This window comes from Heptranchias perlo, chromosome 33, assembly GCF_035084215.1.
Source record: "Heptranchias perlo isolate sHepPer1 chromosome 33, sHepPer1.hap1, whole genome shotgun sequence".
Classification (NCBI taxonomy): domain Eukaryota; kingdom Metazoa; phylum Chordata; class Chondrichthyes; order Hexanchiformes; family Hexanchidae; genus Heptranchias; species Heptranchias perlo.
The window spans coordinates 24,505,456-24,526,714 of NC_090357.1; the positions used below are offsets into that span (position 1 = coordinate 24,505,456).

The 21,259-nt window shown below is 47.0% G+C and overlaps 1 protein-coding gene across 1 annotated transcript in view; it reads left to right on the forward strand.

Annotated features, from left to right (window-relative positions):
- Positions 1-21,259, forward strand: part of fez1 (fasciculation and elongation protein zeta 1 (zygin I)) — a 60,906-nt gene that overhangs the window by 19,233 nt on the left and 20,414 nt on the right. Inside the window, exons 2-3 of the mRNA XM_067971068.1 lie at positions 5,257-5,356; positions 20,831-20,932. Of these exons, the coding sequence (XP_067827169.1) occupies positions 5,257-5,356; positions 20,831-20,932 (202 nt within the window). The remainder of the gene's footprint in view (positions 1-5,256; positions 5,357-20,830; positions 20,933-21,259) is intronic.

Here is a 21,259-nt window from a genome sequence, read left to right on the forward strand (position 1 = left end):
TCTATTACCGTGCTTTCCAGCAAGATAATTAATGTAGAAACCAGATCAGTGAGTTGGAAGACCGCAACACTCATAGATGATTTAGTTCATAATCTACAAATGAAGGTTGAACCAGTTGATGATATAAAAAGAAGCAGAACCCAAAAGCTAAGACATTTGAAGACCCAAAGAGGAGGAGAAGCCATTGTTAATATTAACGTGACATCTTTGAAGGACCTTTCAACAGAGGTTTGTTTCCTACATTAAATTCAAACAGTTGCACCAACTAGACCCTAAATGATTGAATCACCATGCTTCGCCTCACAGAGTAATGATTTGTTTTCAAAGTGACAGACCTGTGATCTTACCTGAAAGAACAGGAATCTATCTTGATGAGGGAAGCACGCAGAGAAGCATAATGATTTTTTTTTGTTGCTGAGTTGAATATGCCCAAGGACTATTTCCAAGAGGTAATAAATCTGTAGCTGGAGTCTGTGCACAGCACCAAGGTCAAATACTTGGCTAGGAATTTGTTGATAAACAATTCCCAGTAGCAAGAGATTTTTTTCCTCATTTCTATCAGACTCAATCATTGCTGAAGACACAAACAGAACTTGAGGCAGCTGGTGATTTGTTCATTTGTCCGTGTTTAATTTACTAATTTTCTAATTGTTCTTTGTGAATTGGAAAGAGAACCAAAGGATGTCAACATAGGTCTGTTATAATGAGGATCAAGATACCAGGGACATAGTTGTGATCACCAGCAAGCTACATACACCTGAGAATCGTTAGATAGTGAGCTTTGAGGAGGTAACATTAGGTGAATCACAGTATACGAGGGGGGGGTGGTGGTGGGGGGAGCAAGGGGTGATGGCAGAGGAAAGGCAGGCATCTGCTGCCTGGGGGACAGCAGGATTCCTTCCTCGGTTGCGCGCTCTATCGATTCGGACCTCACAGAGCCTACGTATAAAATAGGATTGCTGTCTCAGCAGGATGGTCTACAGCAGTCACTGAGTCTGTCTAAAATACCCTGCAAGGTCTGACTAGGGATAGGCAGGAGTCCACCAGCCATACTTGTCCAGTTGTCAAGAGGTTTGCGAGCCTTCCATGCAATGAGTGAGAACTACAGCAACATCTACAGTCTTTCTACGCACTGCGTTTCTGCAGCTACATCCTCTTGGCCATTGCTTATGCCCGACTCTGACCTTAATTACAGGTTGTGCTCCTCCATTTCCACGGTTTGGTCTCTTTGTATAGCAAAACTGTGGAGATGCAGCAGATGACAATAATCTTGGTGTCCTTGGGAAAGGGAGCAGGGTGTACTGTAAGGTGCCCCTGATGTGTCAGGACAAATAACCACCGCTATAGATGCCAATAATGATCCTGGTGACTGCAGTGGCCTGGTTGTAGCTGCATTCTGCACCTGTCTGTGGCTGCAGTAAGAGCTTCATCTGCCAGGGTTGAAAAGGGTAGCTGTGCTCTGATGAACCATTCTCCACACCTTCCACTAAACTAAACATAGATGATAGTCCTAAAATGAAAACTTCATGGCTGTTGCCTGGGAAGTGGCCGTTGACCTGCATGATACAGGGTTGGAGGTCTTTGACCAGCTGTATATTGATGAAGGAGAGCTCCTTTCTGTTCACGTAGACAATTATATTGTGCCTACGAGTCTGCATAGCCATATGGGTGCCATCAGTGACCCCCATTACTTTAATAAATCCAGCATTGTGGTGAAATTATAATGAGTTGGAGAGTTATATGGGGTAGTTTGGAAGGTTGAAGAAGTACGGAGTGTAGTTGGGGGAGTTGGAGAGCTAGAGAGCGTATTTGGGAGAGTTGGAAAGGTATAGAGCGTAGTTGGGGGAGTTGGAGAGGTAGAGAACGTAGTTGGGGGAGTTGGAGAGATATAGATTGTAGTGGGGGATTTGGAGAGGTATTGACCGTAGTTGTGGAATTGGAGAAGTAGAGAGAGTAGTTGGGGGAGTTGGAGGGGCGTACAGCGTAGTTGTGGGAGTTGGAGAAGTGTAGAGGGATGTTTGGGTAATTGGAGAGGAATAGAAGGTAGTAGGGAGAGTGAGAGACATAGAGGGTACTTGGGCGAATTGGAGTAATATAGAGAGTAGCTGGGGGATTTGGAAAGGTATTGAGTATAGTTGGGAGAGTTGGAGAGGTATAGATCGTAGTTGCAAGAATTGGAGAGGTATAGAGCACGGTTAGGGGAGTGAGGTATAGAGGTTAGTTGGGGGCGTTGGAGAGTTGGAGAGCATAGTTGGGGGAATTGAAGAATTATATAACGTAGTTAGGCGAATTGGAGTGGTATAGAGTGTAGTTGGGAGAGTTGGAGAGGTATAGCGCGTAGTTCGGGGGTGTGAGAGGTATAGAGTGTAGTTTGCGGAAGTTGGAGAGGTATAGAGCATAGTTTGAGGAGTTGTAGTGGTTTGGAGTGTAGTTGAGGGAGTTGGAGAATTGTAGAGCGTAGTTGGGGGAGTTGGAGAGGTATAGAGCACAGGTGGGGGAGTTGGAGAGGTATAGAGTGTTGTTGCGGGAGTTGGAGAGGTATAGAGCACAGGTGGGGGAGTTGGAGGGGTGTAGAGTGTAGTGGGGGAGTTGGAGAGGTGTCGAGTGTAGTGGGGGAGTTGGAGGGGTGTAGAGTGCAGTGGGGGAGTTGGAGGGGTGTCGAGTGTAGTGGGGGAGTTGGAGGGGTGTCGAGTGTAGTGGGGGAGTTGGAGAGGTGTCGAGTGTAGTGGGGGAGTTGGAGGGGTGTAGAGTGCAGTGGGGGAGTTGGAGAGGTGTCGAGTGTAGTGGGGGAGTTGGAGGGGTGTCGAGTGTAGTGGGGGAGTTGGAGAGGTGTCGAGTGTAGTGGGGGAGTTGGAGAGGTGTCGAGTGTAGTGGGGGAGTTGGAGAGGTGTAGAGTGTAGTGGGGAGTTGGAGGGGTGTCGAGTGTAGTGGGGGAGTTGGAGAGGTGTCGAGTGTAGTGGGGGAGTTGGAGAGGTGTCGAGTGTAGTGGGGGAGTTGGAGGGGTGTAGAGTGCAGTGGGGGAGTTGGAGAGGTGTCGAGTGTAGTGGGGGAGTTGGAGAGGTGTAGAGTGTAGTGGGGGAGCTGGAGGGGTGTCGAGTGTAGTGGGGGAGTTGGAGGGGTGTCGAGTGTAGTGGGGGAGTTGGAGAGGTGTAGAGTGTAGTGGGGGAGTTGGAGAGGTGTCGAGTGTAGTGGGGGAGTTGGAGAGGTGTCGAGTGTAGTGGGGGAGTTGGAGGGGTGTAGAGTGTAGTGGGGGAGTTGGAGAGGGGCAGAGTGTAGTGGGGGAGTTGGAGGGGTGTCGAGTGTAGTGGGGGAGTTGGAGAGGTGTCGAGTGTAGTGGGGGAGTTGGAGAGGTGTCGAGTGTAGTGGGGGAGTTGGAGAGGGACAGAGTGTAGTGGGGGAGTTGGAGGGGTGTAGAGTGTAGTGGGGGAGTTGGAGGGGTGTAGAGTGTAGTGGGGGAGTTGGAGGGGTGTAGAGTGTAGTGGGGGAGTTGGAGAGGGACAGAGTGTAGTGGGGGAGTTGGAGAGGTGTAGAGTGCAGTGGGGGAGTTGGAGAGGTGTCGAGTGTAGTGGGGGAGTTGGAGAGGGACAGAGTGTAGTGGGGGAGTTGGAGGGGTGTCGAGTGTAGTGGGGGAGTTGGAGAGGGACAGAGTGTAGTGGGGGAGTTGGAGGGGTGTAGAGTGTAGTGGGGGAGTTGGAGGGGTGTAGAGTGTAGTTGGGGAGTTGGAGAGGGACAGAGTGTAGTGGGGGAGTTGGAGGGGTGTCGAGTGTAGTGGGGGAGTTGGAGAGGGACAGAGTGTAGTGGGGGAGTTGGAGGGGTGTAGAGTGTAGTGGGGGAGTTGGAGGGGTGTAGAGTGTAGTGGGGGAGTTGGAGAGGTGTCGAGTGTAGTTGGGGAGTTGGAGAGGGACAGAGTGTAGTGGGGGAGTTGGAGGGGTGTAGAGTGTAGTGGGGGAGTTGGAGAGGGGCAGAGTGTAGTGGGGGAGTTGGAGGGGTGTCGAGTGTAGTGGGGGAGTTGGAGAGGTGTCGAGTGTAGTGGGGGAGTTGGAGAGGTGTCGAGTGTAGTGGGGGAGTTGGAGAGGGACAGAGTGTAGTGGGGGAGTTGGAGGGGTGTAGAGTGTAGTGGGGGAGTTGGAGAGGTGTCGAGTGTAGTGGGGGAGTTGGAGAGGTGTCGAGTGTAGTGGGGGAGTTGGAGGGGTGTAGAGTGTAGTGGGGAGTTGGAGAGGTGTAGAGTGCAGTGGGGGAGTTGGAGAGGTGTAGAGTGCAGTGGGGGAGTTGGAGAGGTGTAGAGTGCAGTGGGGGAGTTGGAGAGGTGTAGAGTGCAGTGGGGGAGTTGGAGAGGTGTCGAGTGTAGTGGGGGAGTTGGAGAGGTGTAGAGTGCAGTGGGGGAGTTGGAGAGGTGTCGAGTGTAGTGGGGGAGTTGGAGAGGTGTCGAGTGTAGTGGGGGAGTTGGAGGGGTGTAGAGTGTAGTGGGGAGTTGGAGGGGTGTAGAGTGTAGTGGGGGAGTTGGAGGGGTGTAGAGTGTAGTGGGGGAGTTGGAGAGGTGTCGAGTGCAGTGGGGGAGTTGGAGAGGTGTAGAGTGTAGTGGGGGAGTTGGAGAGGTGTCGAGTGCAGTGGGGGAGTTGGAGAGGTGTAGAGTGTAGTGGGGGAGTTGGAGGGGTGTCGAGTGTAGTGGGGGAGTTGGAGAGGTGTCGAGTGCAGTGGGGGAGTTGGAGAGGTGTCGAGTGCAGTGGGGGAGTTGGAGAGGTGTAGAGTGCAGTGGGGGAGTTGGAGAGGGACAGAGTGTAGTGGGGGAGTTGGAGGGGTGTCGAGTGTAGTGGGGGAGTTGGAGAGGTGTAGAGTGCAGTGGGGGAGTTGGAGAGGTGTCGAGTGTAGTGGGGGAGTTGGAGGGGTGTAGAGTGCAGTGGGGGAGTTGGAGAGGTGTCGAGTGTAGTTGGGGAGTTGGAGAGGTAATGCGGGCTATTGTACAACTGCCTGTGTTGTCTTTGAGCTGTTTTGATCTAACCTTTCCTCATGATTATTGTACAGAAGACCAGGGTATCCCATGGCACCTGCGGATGGTCACTGGGCAGGCAGAGAAAGGTTTCTGTCACTCAAATGGTTAATCAGACTAAAGATGCTGATTGTTGGCCTTGGAAGCTCGTCCCCCAGATGCTGCTCCAAAGCCCAATCACAAAGGGCACTTGTACACCCAGCATGAGGCTGGGCCGTAGCGAGGGACTGAGTGCTGCTGACAGCTAACAATGACTTTTCTTATTCCAGGATCTGGGATGCGCTGACTGACAACTACATATCGAGCGCAGCTGAGGACTGGAGGACAGCACGGCTGCAGGAGCTCAACATGAATCTCTCCAACATGGAGGTAATGTTGAAGCCTCGGCTGAGGCAACATTTACACTATCGACAATACTTGGGGTGGGAGGCTTTTTCAGGAAAAAAAAACAATGGAATTCAATTTACTCCCATTGAAACAAGGCTCTTTCTGGCGAGCCTAGTACTGGGCTTATGTTATGTTCCATATTTTATGTTCCATATCCTTCCCTCGCTGCTCTTCGAAGGGCGGGACACTGCCGTGACCCCAGGACCAGTTTTTTAGGTCGTGGCTCATTAGCTACGTATGCCAGGATCTTCGCCTCCAAGAGATAGCCTGCCACTGCTGGGCCAAGAAGGTGAGGCTGAGCTGTAGCGCGAGACCTACTGCAGCACCAGAAGAGGAGGGGTGAGCCTTAAAGGGGGCAGGAACACACCGGAGACTGCAGCAACTTCAGTACTGAATGGTTCAAACCGAACCGAGGCCTTCAGCAGGTACGGTTTTGAGGCCGTCATGAAGGGAGAGGAGGCCACTCCTAGGCCATCTTCCTCCACCCAGCAACCTAGGCGGACTGCCGCCAATATCCAAGGGCCTAGCACCACTCTTCTACCGATGGTCCCAGGGTCAAAGGAAACAGCTGTGCCAAGAAGCGAAATTGGGCAGGAAACCAGGCCCCATCTCCCCGTCTGCATTTACATGCGGCAGGGGGTGGGTTGTGGTGGGGGTGGGAGTGGGTTTAAAGGGATGGTCAGCAGCCTTCCCAGCAAGCAAAGGGAGAGAAAAATTAAAGTGAGGATGAGAAGGTGGCGGTAGGCCTCTGCCCCATATTCCCACTGTTTCCGTCACTATCCTGGCTGATTTGGGGCAGGGCATTGGAGGAAAATCCAGGCCAGTATATCAGAACAGAAGAATTTTGAACAACAGGAAAATTCCCTTTCTGTTGGAGTGACCTCATCTTCCCGCCTTGTCACTGTGACCCTCAATCTCTCCACTCTAGTACGGCGTTCGATTACTTCCTGAATCTACTTTGGTCCGCCTCAGTAGTTTTCCCTGGTAACTTGTTCCACAACTCTATCACCTTTTGTGTAAAACAAAAGGTTCCACCTGACTTCTCTCATTACACTTAACTTGTGTCCCCATTACCTTAGTGAACACTTTGATTGGGTCAACTTTAACTGATCCCCTTTCTAGTTTTGAAAATGGGTAAACTGCTGAATAAAGAATTTATTTATTTGTTCTTGGGATGTGGGCAACACTGGCATTGTCCATCCCTAGTTACTTTCTAATGAGGTGCTGTTGGTTAGCCTTTGTAGCAATTGTTCATACAACAGAGCAGCTTGCTAAGCCACTTCAAAGGGCATTAAGAGTCAATCACATAGTGTGGGACTGGAGTCACTTGTAGGCCAGACCAGGTAAGGACAGCAGGTCCTCTTCCCTGAAGGACATTGGTGAAGTAGTTGGGGTTTTATAACAATCTGGCAGTTTTTATAGTAATTTCCTAGTGTTTGCCCGGATATTACCAAATTTATTAAACTCAGTTTTACAATCGTCTGGGGTGGGATTTGAACTCACAACCTCTTGGTTGCTAGTTTAGTATCATAACCACCAGGCTGCTATACCCAAGAGCATTTATAAAAGTTGCTGGGTTCTTCATGGCCCGCTCAGAAGTGAGTTCAGTTCCATATTATTATTTGTTATTCCGTTTATAAGTTATTTAACCCTGGAAATTCCTATGGGTGCAAGTGTCTAAGGGCGGAGATTGTGCATGTAAGGGCTGGAGAATTGTGAGTTCCTGAACCCAATTGCTTCCCACACGTTGAGTGCAGCGCTTGGTGCCCTCGCATTGCTTGCTGCCACCAGCGCATATTATTACACCAATCTTTCTGCTTCCGCACATCTCGTGCTAATCTCTCCCACTTCAAGCGGGCGTTACAGACCAGCCAGGTTCTTACATGTCAGGAACTGACCTCTTAAAGCTATTGAGTTAATTGTTTTTGTTGCCAGACACTTGGTCCCCTGTCACTTGATTTAATGGGAGGAGAAAACAAGGATTAAAGAAGGAGTGCCAGAGCAGTCAGATGGCACCGGAGGCAGACCACTGCCAACATGCCACCCACTTTACAGGCCCAGGCACGTCTGACTAGCAGTGACTAAGGAGCACGGTCTCCTCAGGCTTAGATTCAGCAGCGGGGCAGTTACAGGGCTGTGCCATCTACTTCTAGCCCTGCAGCCAACCTCCACCATAGGGACATCGCTGCCACTGCTGCCATAGGTGTGCTCCTTCGATAAGTTTCACCCCCGGCATGCTGTGGTCCCATACACGATACAGCAAGGGTGATGGGCGCTGCTGGGCTGGCATTGCATTGCCCGTGTTTGGCCTTTGGACACAATGCAGTGCCTAGTCAGGCCTGCTTGGCAACAGTAGCTGAAAGCTTTGAGAGGACTGTGCAGCTTGCTCTCCCTACTTGTGTAACTGCTGTCTAGCTAGAATATTCCCCCTACCAAGGAACTCACTCTGCTTCTAGCTAATCTGCCAAATGATGTGACCCCCTTGTATCCTTCCCTTAAGCAGGCAAGGCACACACTGTGTGGTTAGTGCTCTTCACCTATTTGCATATGGTTTTGTAAGTATGTTATCACAGAAAACACTCACAACACACCACTAACCCCTGAATTTCTAGACTGTAAAGTTTAATAGAATTACCAACTATTATACACATGACAGGTACCATAATGTCTCCCATATTTTTATTGAAGTGGCTTTCACCTTAGTCAACCATCTTGAAATATTTTATCAACAGAGATTAAATTCTGGGCCGGTCCGGATATGTATCTTTTTTAACTGTTTCCTCTTTCCCCTGTTCTGAAGGTGCTGACCCATGGCTTGGATATGGTTGATGGGCATCTTTTGCGCATGAGCCTCAACTCTGAACCTTTGATGGGAATTAGTTGGCGGGGGGGGGGGAGTTCAGAGCTAAACCCAATCCTTTCCTTATCCAGTGCCCATACATGTGAGTAGGAGCAGAAAATCTGGCCGAATTTGCCCCTTGCTAGCTCAATAGTGACAAGGCTGATTGTAAGAAGAAAGAAAGAAAGAACTTGCATTTATATATCACCTTTCACATCCTCAGGACGTCCCAAAGCACATTACAGCCAATGAAGTGTAGTCGCTGTTGTAATGTATGAAACGCGGCAGCCGATTTGTGCACAGCAAACAGCAAAGAGATAAATGACCAGATAATCTGTTGTTAATCTGCTGGTACAGCCCCTATTGCTTCCCCAGCTCAGATCAGGTAACAGTCCAGACTGGCAATCAAAGCTGGCATCTTGCTGGACTCACTGGGAGGCAATTTTAATTTTCAGTGGTGACGTAAAACGGGTGATATCGGATCAGCCGTCATTAGACACCTTTTCAGTTGCCGATCCCGATATCACCGATTGACTCCACCAAAAGTTAAAATTAGCCCCAGTAGCCCCGGGCAGTGAAGTGATAACTTAGCCAATTGGTGGGGGGTGGGGGTTTGGGGGGGGAGGGGGGGTTTCTCTGTGTTTTAGTAACTGGAAGTGGAACTGGTCTAAATATCCAGCACCCCAACCAAATCATTGCAGGACTATAAATGAATGTTTTCTGTACCAATGTGCTGCCTCCTGCTAACCACCACTATCGGTGAGACACCTCTCACTTCAGCTGATCCAAGTGGCTGATCTATATTTAAAGTGTCAAGAAATCAAGAAGATAGAGATTGTGGCTGGAACGGAGAAAAGTTAAAATAGACTGTTCATCAGCACCTGAATAAATTAGGCAAATAAGACCAAATAATACAAATGTATTAGATGGCCTGTAACCCCCACACGAGGGATATAAGCACAGATTGTAAGTCCCACGCAAGGTGCATAAATACAGTCTGTAACTTTCTCATGAGGGATTTGCACAGTCTGTAACCTCCACACTGTATAAATGTATGGATTTACAGGATGATGAGCTGTTTTGCTTTTGAAGTTGAGAGAGGGCAGGTCGTTTGCATCTGCCTAGCTGTTAAGAGTGCGGTTTCTCAGGCCCAGGAGATTGTACACCTCTGAGATGTTGCTGAGATTGGGTGAATCTTGCACACGCTGCGCCGAGACTCTCTCAGTTTCCACGACCCAGAGGCTCTCTCCCCTAGTGTTAATTATCACTCTGCTCAGTACTGAAGAGGAATCACCGGACACTTAATCGAAATAATCTCCCCAGCACCAGAGAGACAACTGCACAGTGAAGTGATATATAATCTGAGGTTGATGCGTTTTCTCTCTGATGCATATTACTGTATTGCCAGCACTCAGTAACTGATCCTAAAAGCAGGAGACTGCTTCAAATTCTTAAGCATGTGATGGGTTTCCATGTGTGTTTCAGATCAAAGAAATCCCCAAATCCCTGCTTCACATTACCTAATCCACAATGTATGCTCTGATAGATTTACCAGCGAAACCTCCTCTTCACATTGAATGCAGAACAAACACAAACTTTTGTAGCAAAATATCTAAATAAGGCAGTGATTTATATTATAATAATATTCTCTGCGGATGTTACTCAGTATAACATTTATATATCGTAAGTAACTGAGTGCTATTTTCAGTAATTTACCTGTAAAATAAATTATAATGCACAGTACATTGTGGGTATAGCACTTATAGAATCATAGAATAGAATCATAGAAGATTATAACATGGAAACAGGCCCTTCGGCCCAACATGTCCATGTCGCCCAGTTTATACCACTAAGCTAGTCCCAATTGCCTGCACTTGGCCCATATCCCTCTATACCCATCTTACCCATGTAACTGTCCAAATGCTTTTTAAAAGACAAAATTGTACCCGCCTCTACTACTGCCTCTGGCAGCTCGTTCCAGACACTCATCACCCTTTGAGTGAAAAAATTGCCCCTCTGGATCCTTTTGTATCTCTCCCCTCTCACCTTAAATCTATGCCCCCTCGTTATAGACTCCCCTACCTTTGGGAAAAGATTTTGACTATCTACCTTATCTATGCCCCTCATTATTTTATAGACTTCTATAAGATCACCCCTAAACCTCCTACTCTCCAGGGGAAAAAGTCTCAGTCTATCCAACCTCTCCCTATAAGTCAAACCATCAAGTCCCGGTAGCATCCTAGTAAATCTTTTCTGCACTCTTTCTAGTTTAATAATATCCTTTCTATAATAATATCCTTTGTATAGATATTATATAAAAATTCCCTATTAGTTACTAGAAATGATCCTCCTGCATGCACTGTGTGTTTCTGGGGTGTAAACTGTCTTGTATATATTATGTTGGGGTGAAATTACATTGTGTGCGACATTCACAGTTAGCAGCTAATGTGTTTGTTGGAACTTCTTTTGCCTGCCTATTTAATGGAAGCGTTTGGCCATTTTTGTTTTAATGTGGCAAGATTAAAGGCCCTGTGTTCCTGGTCTTAAAAACAGAAATTATAATTCAGGAGAAACTTTCTTTACCCAGAGAGTGGTTAGAATGTGGAACTCGCTACCACATGGAGTAGTTGAGGCGAATAGCATAGATGCATTTAAGGGGAAGCTACATGAGAGAGCAAGGAATAGAAGGATATGCCGATAGGGTTAGATGAAGAGGGGTGAGAGAAGGCTCGTGTGGAGCATAAAGGCCGGCATAGACCTGTTGGGCCGAATGGCCTGTTTCTGTGCTGTAGACTCTATGTAATTCTCTGTAATTTTAAAATGTATGCCGTATTCATCTGACAGATTGTAAATCTGCTCTTATTCATGACCAACTGGAAGGAAAAGAACTTCTTTAATTTCTCCCCTAACAAAGGGTCCTATATTCTGGCACTTATCCTTCTAGCAACCAGCATCATGTAACGTGTGACATTCCTTCCATCTCATCTGTCTCTTTATCTATTGAAACCGCATCGAGTGCCAGTTCCATTCACTACATGATCTGTTATCACGTCCCGAGTCAGCAGTGCCCAAGCCAGTGTCTGTACTGTGCACAAAATGAAGTAAAAGTTGATGGTTAACTCGAATTGAATGGAGAGATTTAAATGCATGGAGTGTTGTGGAATTTGGAGAGATTTTCAGAATGGTGCACTGTAAAGCCAATCCAACCTGCCCTGCATTGTAATCAAAGTTTCAATGATCTAATTGGCTGTGCAGAAGATGTACTTTGTGGTAATATCATTGTGGAAAAGGGGAAATGGCAAGAAATTATTCCAGTGAATCACTAGTACCCAGCGGGGAGAGAGGCGGCATTATATTAAACACAGCGGAATGGCTGATAATCCCATGTCTGTAGGATTGTTTGGGAGTCTACAGGAATTAAAGATTAATCTCCAGGACAGTGCCGTGATCAATCCAAGAGAAAAATCATAGGGGCATTAAAAAAATGGTGTGTTTTTTTCGTCTTCTTTGAACAATTTTGTTTATTAGTTATAAAAATATTGGAGATGGGAAAAAGTTTATTTGATTGACAATCAAGAATCACCCAATCAGCTAACGATGAGTCTTTTTGCTTTCCACTTGTTGCGGGAAGTGGGTGTTCTGCTAGGTCGGTCGTGTTGGGTGACCAATGACGGGAGTGCGGGGGCGGGAGGTCATGTGCCGAAATCTCCAAGGATATGTCCAACCAGACTTGGTAACCCTACATGTCTGCCCTCATCGATTCCCCACCTCAGCTATTATTAGAGTTTAAAGGGACAGCATTGACTTTGAGGCTTTACTTTGGGAAGTGCATACACTCGCTCACCTGACCTTGTTGCTGTGTCAGGGTCAGACAGCGTCGCACTGTGCTGGCACTCGATATGGTTTCAGAAGTTAAAGATGCAGAGGATGTGTTCAGTTACGGCTAATGTGCAGTGAGGCCTGAAAGCTGCCTTAGCCAGTTACTTCCCAATCAGTATCACCTAGTAACATGTCTGTCAATGATTCCTTCATCTGCTACTCTTGAATTAATGGGCTAAAGCTGCCATCAAAATAATGGAGAGAGGACTTTCATCGGAACACGTCAAGCATTTGTGCGCTAGTCTCCCGCGGTGTAATTTCAAGGCCTAAGTGTTGCTATTTCTGTATTTCATCCATCTGTTCTGTGCCCGTAATTCTAATGGATTTTAAAAGTAATATCGGAACTTCTAACTGTAGATAGGAAAAGGCACAGGTCAGGGGACAGAGCTGAGACAAGTACTTTTAATAGAAAGCACTTCCTCCTTTTGAAATTTGAAAACATTGAGTGAAAACCTCACGTCTTTTAGTAGTATCGCCATTTTAAGTATTGATTTTCTCTCCTCCCAGGAACCTGTTTTATTAAATTCATTCTTGGGATGTGGGCATTGCTGGCAAGGCTGGCATTTACTGCCCTGAATGGAGTGGCTTCCTAGGTCTTTTCACAGGTAGTTGAGAGTCAACCATGTAGGTGTGGGTCTGGAGTCACGTATAGGCCGGACTGGGTAAGGATGGCAGGTTTCCTTCACATTAGTCAACCAGCTGGCTTTTTTTGACAATCCGACCGTTTCATGGTCATATTTACTGATACTAGCTTTTTAAAGCTGAATTCAAATTCATAGAATTACATAGCATTTACAGCACAGAAACATGCCATTCAGATGAACAGGACTATGCCTGTGTTTATGCTCCATATCAGCCTCCTCCCAACTTAATTCATCTCCATATATGTCCACATATCCTTCAGTTCCTTTCTCAATCATGTGAAAGGAACTGAAGGATAATTCAAATTCTCCTTAATTCAAATTCCCCTTAATTCAAATTCTCAAACTACCATGGTGCGATGTGAACTCACACTCACTGGATTATTAGTCCAGGTCTCTGAATTACTAACCCACTACACTACCGTACCCTGTTACATTGGGGTCCCCCTTTCACCAGGTACAATCAGGGAGTAGGAAACCCAGGAGATACCATTTCGGATGGTGTCTGAGCTGGGAAAGAGTCAGTGCTGATCCAGTGCTGCTGTGAAACCAGCTGATACTGAATCCCTCTGCTAAGACCTCTCAGTTTAAACTGATTCTCACCTCACTGCCTCTTTGAAGCCTGCAGGGGAGCACAAGTTGCTTCATACCAAGGTCCCTCTGCAGGGGAATAGTAAACGTTTGTGTGTCATGTTGTGTGTTCATCAGCCAGTATTGGTGTAGGAAGAGAATTTAAGGCTCGTGTTAATTCTGTCTGCTGCAGAGTATTCAGTGAGGACTGATTTCTTCATAGCGTCATAGGATCATACAGCAGAAAAGGAGGCCGTTCGGCCCATCGTGCCTGTGCCAGCTCTTTGAAAGAGCTATCCAATTAGTCCCACTCCTCTGTTTCTCCAGAGCCCTGCAGATTTTTCCTTTAGAAGTATTTATCCAATTCCTTTTCGAAAGTTACTATTGAATCTGCTTCCATCACCCTGTCAGGCAATGCATTCCAGATCATAACATCGTAAAAAAAATTCTCCTCATCTCCTCCCCACCCCGGTTCTCTTGCCAATTACCTTAAATCTGTGTCCTCTGGTTACTGAAGCTCACTCCTTGGGCTGTTAACTATTAAGTTTTTACTACTGCTCTTCACTCAGTCTCTCAGTGAAACTTCAGCCTAAGGAGCTCGTGTTGAGCAACGGGTCAACACACTAGTTTTTCCTCTTTTGTTCTGTCAGTTTTCTCCCATTCCCTTCTCCTCTCCTGAAGGTGTTGACTCCTTGATCATTGAAGTGTCATGAACAGGTGCAGAAAATAATCAATAAGGCTATTGGAATGCTGGCCTTTATATCTAGAGGACTAGAGTACAAGGGGGCAGAAGTTATGCTGCAGCTATACAAAACCCTGGTTAGACCGCACCTGGAGTACTGTGAGCAGTTCTGGGCACCGCACCTTCGGAAGGACATGTTGGCCTTGGAGGGAGTGCAGCGTAGGTTTACTAGAATGATACCCGGACTTCAAGGGTTAAGTTACGAGGAGAGATTTCACAAATTGGGGTTGTATTCTCCAGAGTTTTGAAGGTTAAGGGGTGATCTGATCGAAGTTGATAAGATGTTAAGGGGAACAGATAGGGTGGATAGAGAGAAACTATTTCCGCTGGTTGGGGATTCTAGGAGTAGGGGGCACAGTCTAAAAATTAGAGCCAGACCTTTCAGGAATGAGATTAGAAAACATTTCTACACACAAAGGGTGGTAGAAGTTTGGAACTCTCTTCCGCAAATGGCAATTGAGATAGATAGCTTTTTGGCAACCAAAGGTATTAAGGGATATGGGACAAAGGCAGGTATATGGAGTTAGATCACAGATCAGCCACAATCTTATCAAATGGCAAAGTGGGCTCGAGGGGCTGAATGGCCTACTCCTGTTCCTATGTTCCTATGTTGATGGATTATAGCTGAACAGGTGCCAGCCCCCTACAGTACTTAGCCAAACGACCTTTCTTCATGTGAGAGCATGGGCAGGAAATGTTGACGTGCTATTCGACTGCAAAGGGCATCACAACCCAATCCACTCCTCATCCGACATCCATTTAAACCTCTGTAGTTTTATATATATATGTACAAAAAGTAGACTCCATGCATGTTATTCATCAGCAGCCATAGCATCTCCTGCACCTCAAGTACCAGGGGCACCAATTAAAGATTAGAAACTTTGGAGTAAGAAGTGAATTCAACTAGAATGATTTAGACCAAGGGTAATAGAGTTGTGGAATGAGTTGTCAGGAATGGTGATTGAAGTGGAGAGCGTAAATGGGTTCATGAGTCAATTCAGAGGGAATTCAGACAGAACTGTTTCACACAAAGAGTAATGGACACATGAGGGCTGATTTGCAATTTGCCACCCATTATAGAAACCGCCCGGTTTTCATTTCAATTGAAATCAGATATCACCGGATGCCACTGGCATGTCTACTAAATATTAATCTTTACAAAATATTTGAAAGGCAGAGTGTCCCCCAAACAACTCCATACTGACTTTGAACCCTTGAACTCACTCTCAGCCGGGAATTTTCTCGGAGTTGCTCCCGCTCCGATGCTGTAACTTCGCTGGATGTGCACCATGACTCCCCCCCTCCATTTACGAGCATAGATTGGGTTTCCACTGCACTTTCCACAAGGGAAGGGTTAAAATCGCAGCCTCTGCTGAGGGGAGCGCTCCTGCTCCTCCTGGCCCCACAAGGAAAGTTTGGGCCTTCCCGAGCCACCCCTATCGACTTTCCGAGTGCCTTGGACTGTCCCTTACATGGCCTCCTGCCACCATGCTGACACCCACAGGCCTCAGTTAAAATCTCTCCAGGCCTCATACCGCTGAGGTCAGGACGGATTACCGCCCGCCTTGAGTTTTGATAGACGGCACCAAATGACAATGCAGTACCCCCTCAATATTACACTGAGTGTCAGCTTAGATTGTAGACTCAAGTCCTAGTGTGGGGCTTGAACCTGTTCCTTTATGGACTCTGAGAGACAAGGATACTACCAATGAGCCCAGACTGATAAGTACCAAAATGAAAGTGAGATGTTTGGACTAAAGGGTTTTGCTGTTGTCGCCAACATTCACTCATCAAGTTAAGCCTACAATAATGCTGGAGACCTTCCACTGGACTCTGCCTTAGTCAATTTGCCTGAGTACTTTACATGAGGGAGAAAGGAATAGGAGGATATGTTGATAGGGTGAGATGAAGTAAGGTGGGAGGAGGCTTGTGTGGAGCATAAACACCGGCATAGACCTGTTGGGCCGAATGGCCTGTTCCTGTGCTGTAAAATTCTATGTAATTCTATGTATTAATATAGAACCACTGGAGGGTGAAGCAGCTGAGATGCAGAACAATTTATTTTTAGATTTGTTTTTATATATTGCAAATTAGATCAGATTGTCACTTCCCAAATGATGGCAGCTGTATTGTATTTGAAAGGGCACATTGTCCTGTGAGGAAATGCAGAGCACAGGGCTGAAGGCAGATGCTACCAACCTCACTGAAGCCAGCTGTGCCTCCCCTGCACATGGTACGAGGGCCACGCCAATTAGCATAGAATTTATTTAACATAAAATTAGCATAAAGCCGACCAGAAGGTGGCCTTCCAGACTCTCTCCATCAGCAGTTGCCACCGGAGTGCAATTAGGAAGTGTTAGAGACGTCTCTATATTTCTGACTGGAATCTGAGCGACAGAGAGGTGACTAACAAGACGTACTTTGGGATCCCTGATTTAAGGCAAGTCTGAGAAATAATGGTTTAATATAAATTTGTCGCCGATTGGCTAAAAATGAACTTGGATCAGGGCCAGTCTGTACATCTGTGTAGATCCCAGTTTAGGTTCTGTCCCAGTCTCAGTCACTAGGTCGTACACTGTTTTCCGACCAGACGTAGTGCTGCCTTGTTTACGCTGTTGGCTGTTAGTCGGCACCTCTGAAGCCAACAACCTGTAGACGTGCAAATTGTGCGGCTGAAGGCGCTCGCACCTCCGATATTCACCGGGATTATGCGCTTCGCTGCAATTCCCAGATCCAGAGGCACTTCTCTCTGAAGTTATCTATAGCTTTTTCATCGCATATCTCATCTCTTCACTCTGCACCGGCTCCAGAACAGCTCGTTCTGCAGCGTGCATCATGTTGGGAATGTAACTGAGAACAGGTTGTACTGACTCCATTCTGATGATCAACAGTCGGAATTAGACAACTGTAAAGACCGTCTGTGCTCACTTATTGACAGAAATGAGGCATTAGTATCCGTGTCTTTCTCATGGCAGTGCCCCTGTGTCTCTCTGATCTCATTTTAACTTTAATTGTGCCCACAATGCCGTTAGATTCCGGTATATGCCGCCGGCGGGGACCGAAGGAACGGTCCATAGCGCTCGGTAAGTCGATCGGGATGGAGGGGTTGGGGGGGTGCCTGGGCTAGGGGAGACCTAAACTTTCCTTGTGGGGCCAGGAGGAGCAGGAGGCCACCTTTCTCAGACAATCTAATTGCCAACATGGACTGTATTATAAACAAATCCCCTCAACAGTTAAAGAAAGACTTGCATTTACACAGAGCCTTTCACGACCTCAGGACATCCCAAAGTGCTTTACAGCCAATGAAGTATTTTTGAAGTGTAGTCACTGTTGTAATGGAATCACAGCTGCTAATTTGTACACAGCAAGCCCCCACAACCAGCAATGTGATAATGACCAGATAATGATGTTGGTTGGGGAATAAATGTCGGCCAGGACACCAGGAGAACTCCCCTGCTCGTCTTTGAAATAGTGCCATGGGATCTTTTACATCCACCTGAGAGGGCAGACGGGACCTCGGTTTAACATCTCATCCAAAAGATGGCACCTCCGACAGTGCAGCACTCCCTCAGTACTGCACTGGAGTGTCAGCCTAGATTTTGTACTCAAGTCTCTAGAGTGGGACTCTGAACCCACAACGTCCTGACTCAGAGGAGAGAGTGCTACCCACTGAGCCACAGCTACATAAGGGCATCCGTGACGCTGCTACACTTTCCTGTAGCTTTTTTATATTAGATCAGAGTTCAGTGCTCTGGAAAGAGAGCATCAGAGGTTGGAATTCTAACAGAATTTGCAATGGTTATACATGCAGTTATTGCAAACATTGGGGTATTGTTCGTCTTGGTCCGCAGTGCAATGGACATGAAAATAGGGTGCAATGCAAAATGGGCTGCCGATTCGCTACTGCCCATTTTGCATTACCGCCTCATTCAGCTTTTAGTGAATTCAAGCAGAAAGATTGAAGGTGAAAAATAAGAGAGCACTATATGCGCCCAGTAGTTGGTGAACTGTGAATGGTTTTGAATCAGTTTAGCTCACAGTTTGTCTCTAAAGCCCCATTGATATCCCACTGGGAGCGGTCCTGTGAAATAAAAGGGCTGCGGATATTCTGAATTTGCCCCTCGTGCACTGCAGGATGGGATTGGAGCTCTGTCTGTGAGATTGGAACTATTGCTCACACACCAGGTGTGGACTCATGCCATCGCTGTAAAGTCACTTATGCAACTTTATGATTTTTGCTGCGGAGTTTTCCTTGGAGAGGTCAGAAAGAATTTCTTTACACAGAGGGCAGTTAGAATGTGAGATTCTGTCACAAATAAGGGTTCACAAATTCTTTGTAAAAAAATTAGATAGTTGCTTTAAAAAAAGTAATATTAAAAGTTATGGGGAGTGGGATTAAATTGGGTAGCCTCGATTTTCCTATATTGGCGCAGTTTAGTCCAGAATGGTTATTGGTTGGTTTTATTACACTGTTTGCATCTAATTTTGTGAGGCTAGCTTGTTTGCATAGCTTTAGGTACCGAGGTGAATAGGTGCAGGGAACACACTAGTGGCAGGAGTGGAATATTGCATGAAAATGAAATTTAATGGCAAAGGACAATTAAAGGAGAGTTTCAGAATAGAGTCAAACAATTCTGAAAGCCTTTGGAAAGGCCATTTCCAAGGCTGAAGTGGAGAGAGACTAAGGAGCAACCAAGGCAAAAATGAAAGGAAAGAAACCCAAGGTGCAGGCATGGTCTTGCAGGCAAGTGATGGAGCTGTGAAGGACCTAACCGTCGGATGGCCACTGAAGGAGATGGTGTTGCATGAGGTAGTGGCACAGAGGGCAGCTTCATGGCACCATCCCCACAGGCTAGCATTGCAGCATGCCAGCAAGAAGTTTCAGGTTGCAGCTGACCATTGCAGCCTCTGGATGGACCAGCTCTATGATGCAGGGTCGCTGCAGCAGACGACATGGCTCTGTGTCTGAAAACAGCCGCCCACAGTCATTGTTAGGTAGGTGTCCCAGACACCGGGGAGAACTCCCCTGCTCTTCTTCGAAATAGTGCCATGGGATCTTTTACGTCCACTCGAGAGGGCAGATGGGGCCTCGGTTTAATATTTCATCTGAAAGACGGCACCTCCGACAGTGCAGCACTCTCTCCGTATTGCACTGGAGTGTCAACCTATGTTTAGTGCTTAAGACTCTGGAGTGGGAGATGAACCCACAACCTTTTGATTCAGAGACGAGAGTGCTACCACTGAAAATCCCAGTGGTTGATCACTGAGCACCTCTCAAGCAGCCTCACCTTGCTGGCTTTAATCTATAAGTCCTCACCTTCTTCTCCCTATCACCTTAGATAAGAGGGTTCCCAATGGGAAACCCACTGGTGCTAGTAATGCTACTGGGGGAGAGGGGGATTGAAATTTGCACAGACTCATAAGAACATAAGTACCCGCAGAACAACGCCCTCCCTAAAAAATAAAAACGGCCAAAAATCATATGAAATATGGATTGAAGTTACTTATCTGGGCCTTTTAAATTATACATGAGCCCTTTGAATCACTTAATGTTACAGCTGATCCCCAGAAACAATGTGGACAAATGGGTGTCCTTTAGTTTGAAAGTCCTGCATGTCCAAAAATTGGGAAATTGCAAGCAGAATGTTCATGCCCCATATGTTAATAAACTGTCGCTGTTCATTCCCACCCTCCTGTCGTAAACTTCACAACAACAACAACTTGCATTTATTTAGCACCTTTAATGTTGTAAAACATCCCAGTGTGCTTCACAGGAGCGTTATCAGACAAAAAAAATTGACAAAGAAGGAGACTTTAGGACAGGTGATCAAAAGCTTGGTCAAAGAAATAGGCTTTAAGGAGCATCTTAAAGGAGGAGAGAGAGGTGGAGAGGCGGAGAGGTTTAGGGAGGGAATTCCAGAGCTTGGGATTTAGGCAGCTGAAGGCACAGCTGCCAGTGGTAGGGCGAAGGATGTTGGGGATGCGCAAGAGAACGTGGGTAGAGCTGCTGTGCGATAGGACGCTCGGCCGTTTTCTACAACAGGCAACCGGTAGCGGAAAATCCAAGTTGGTGGTTCATGTGGGAAAAAGCCCATTTCTGTGCTGTGGCTCTCTTTGATTCTGTGATGCTATAACAGCCTCTAGATCCACATTTTGCCCTAGGAGGTGGGAGACAAAGCCATCTTATGGGGTGGTGCATACACTCCTTTATTTCCATTACAGCGCGAGCTCCAAGGGCAGGGCTATAATATCAATGGGTTAATAGTTCAGAACCAGTGCGGGGGTGGAAAGGGAAGCCATTGCTGGAGATACTATGGCAACGATTGGATTAAGAGTTGAACCAAGCGAGCTAAACAACGGAGGAGAGGCGATGGAGGAGGATGGCGTGGACGACCGTACCAAAGGCTGCGGGGATAGTGCACCACAGTAACAATCACAGAGGAGGTCATTTGTGATCTCGGTTAGGCCTGTTCCACATGAGCCACCAGCTTGGAGTTCCGCTACCAGCTGCCTGCGGCAGTGGCATTAATCGATTCACCAGTAGCTGATAATGGACAAGAGTCCTGTCCCAGAGGAGCTCTACCCACTTAGCACTGCAACACTTCATTAACATATGGAAGGCAGCTGACCAAGGATATGGAGCTGCTGTTAACCTGCGAAGCCAAATGAGCTGGGAGAGGGAGTAGAGTGAAGAACTGGTAATTCATATAGTGAAGAAGATTTATGTTGAACGACTGCAGTAATACGGCTCTATTTTTACCTCTTTGTTCCCACGTGTTGTTCAGGCCACCGACAAGGACAGTATCACCGAGGATGGAGAGTTAATCGAGAAGTTGGACATCATCGTATCCTGCACGAGCGAGGAGCCTCTCTTCACAGCTGAACAGGTAAAGCCGGCAAAGAACACAAACACATACACGTCTGAGGAATCAAAATGAAAAGCAACTGAAACGAACCATTGTTGCCATCATCTCCAAGGGAGACTGGCTGGAAGAGCAAGTCTAGTACCGCATTGCAGCCAGACATGGGGGACAGAATGTGCTGAGTCATCTGCTGGCCATCAGCTCATACCACATCTCAGCACATTCTATCCCCGGGCCTAGGGACGCTGAAAACAGAGTGTGAATCACATTGAGGTTCAGCTGACGTTCGCTTCATTCTTCAGAGTATAAGCTGAAATGTTTGAGTTCAGCTCAAGGCTGGTGAACTATCAC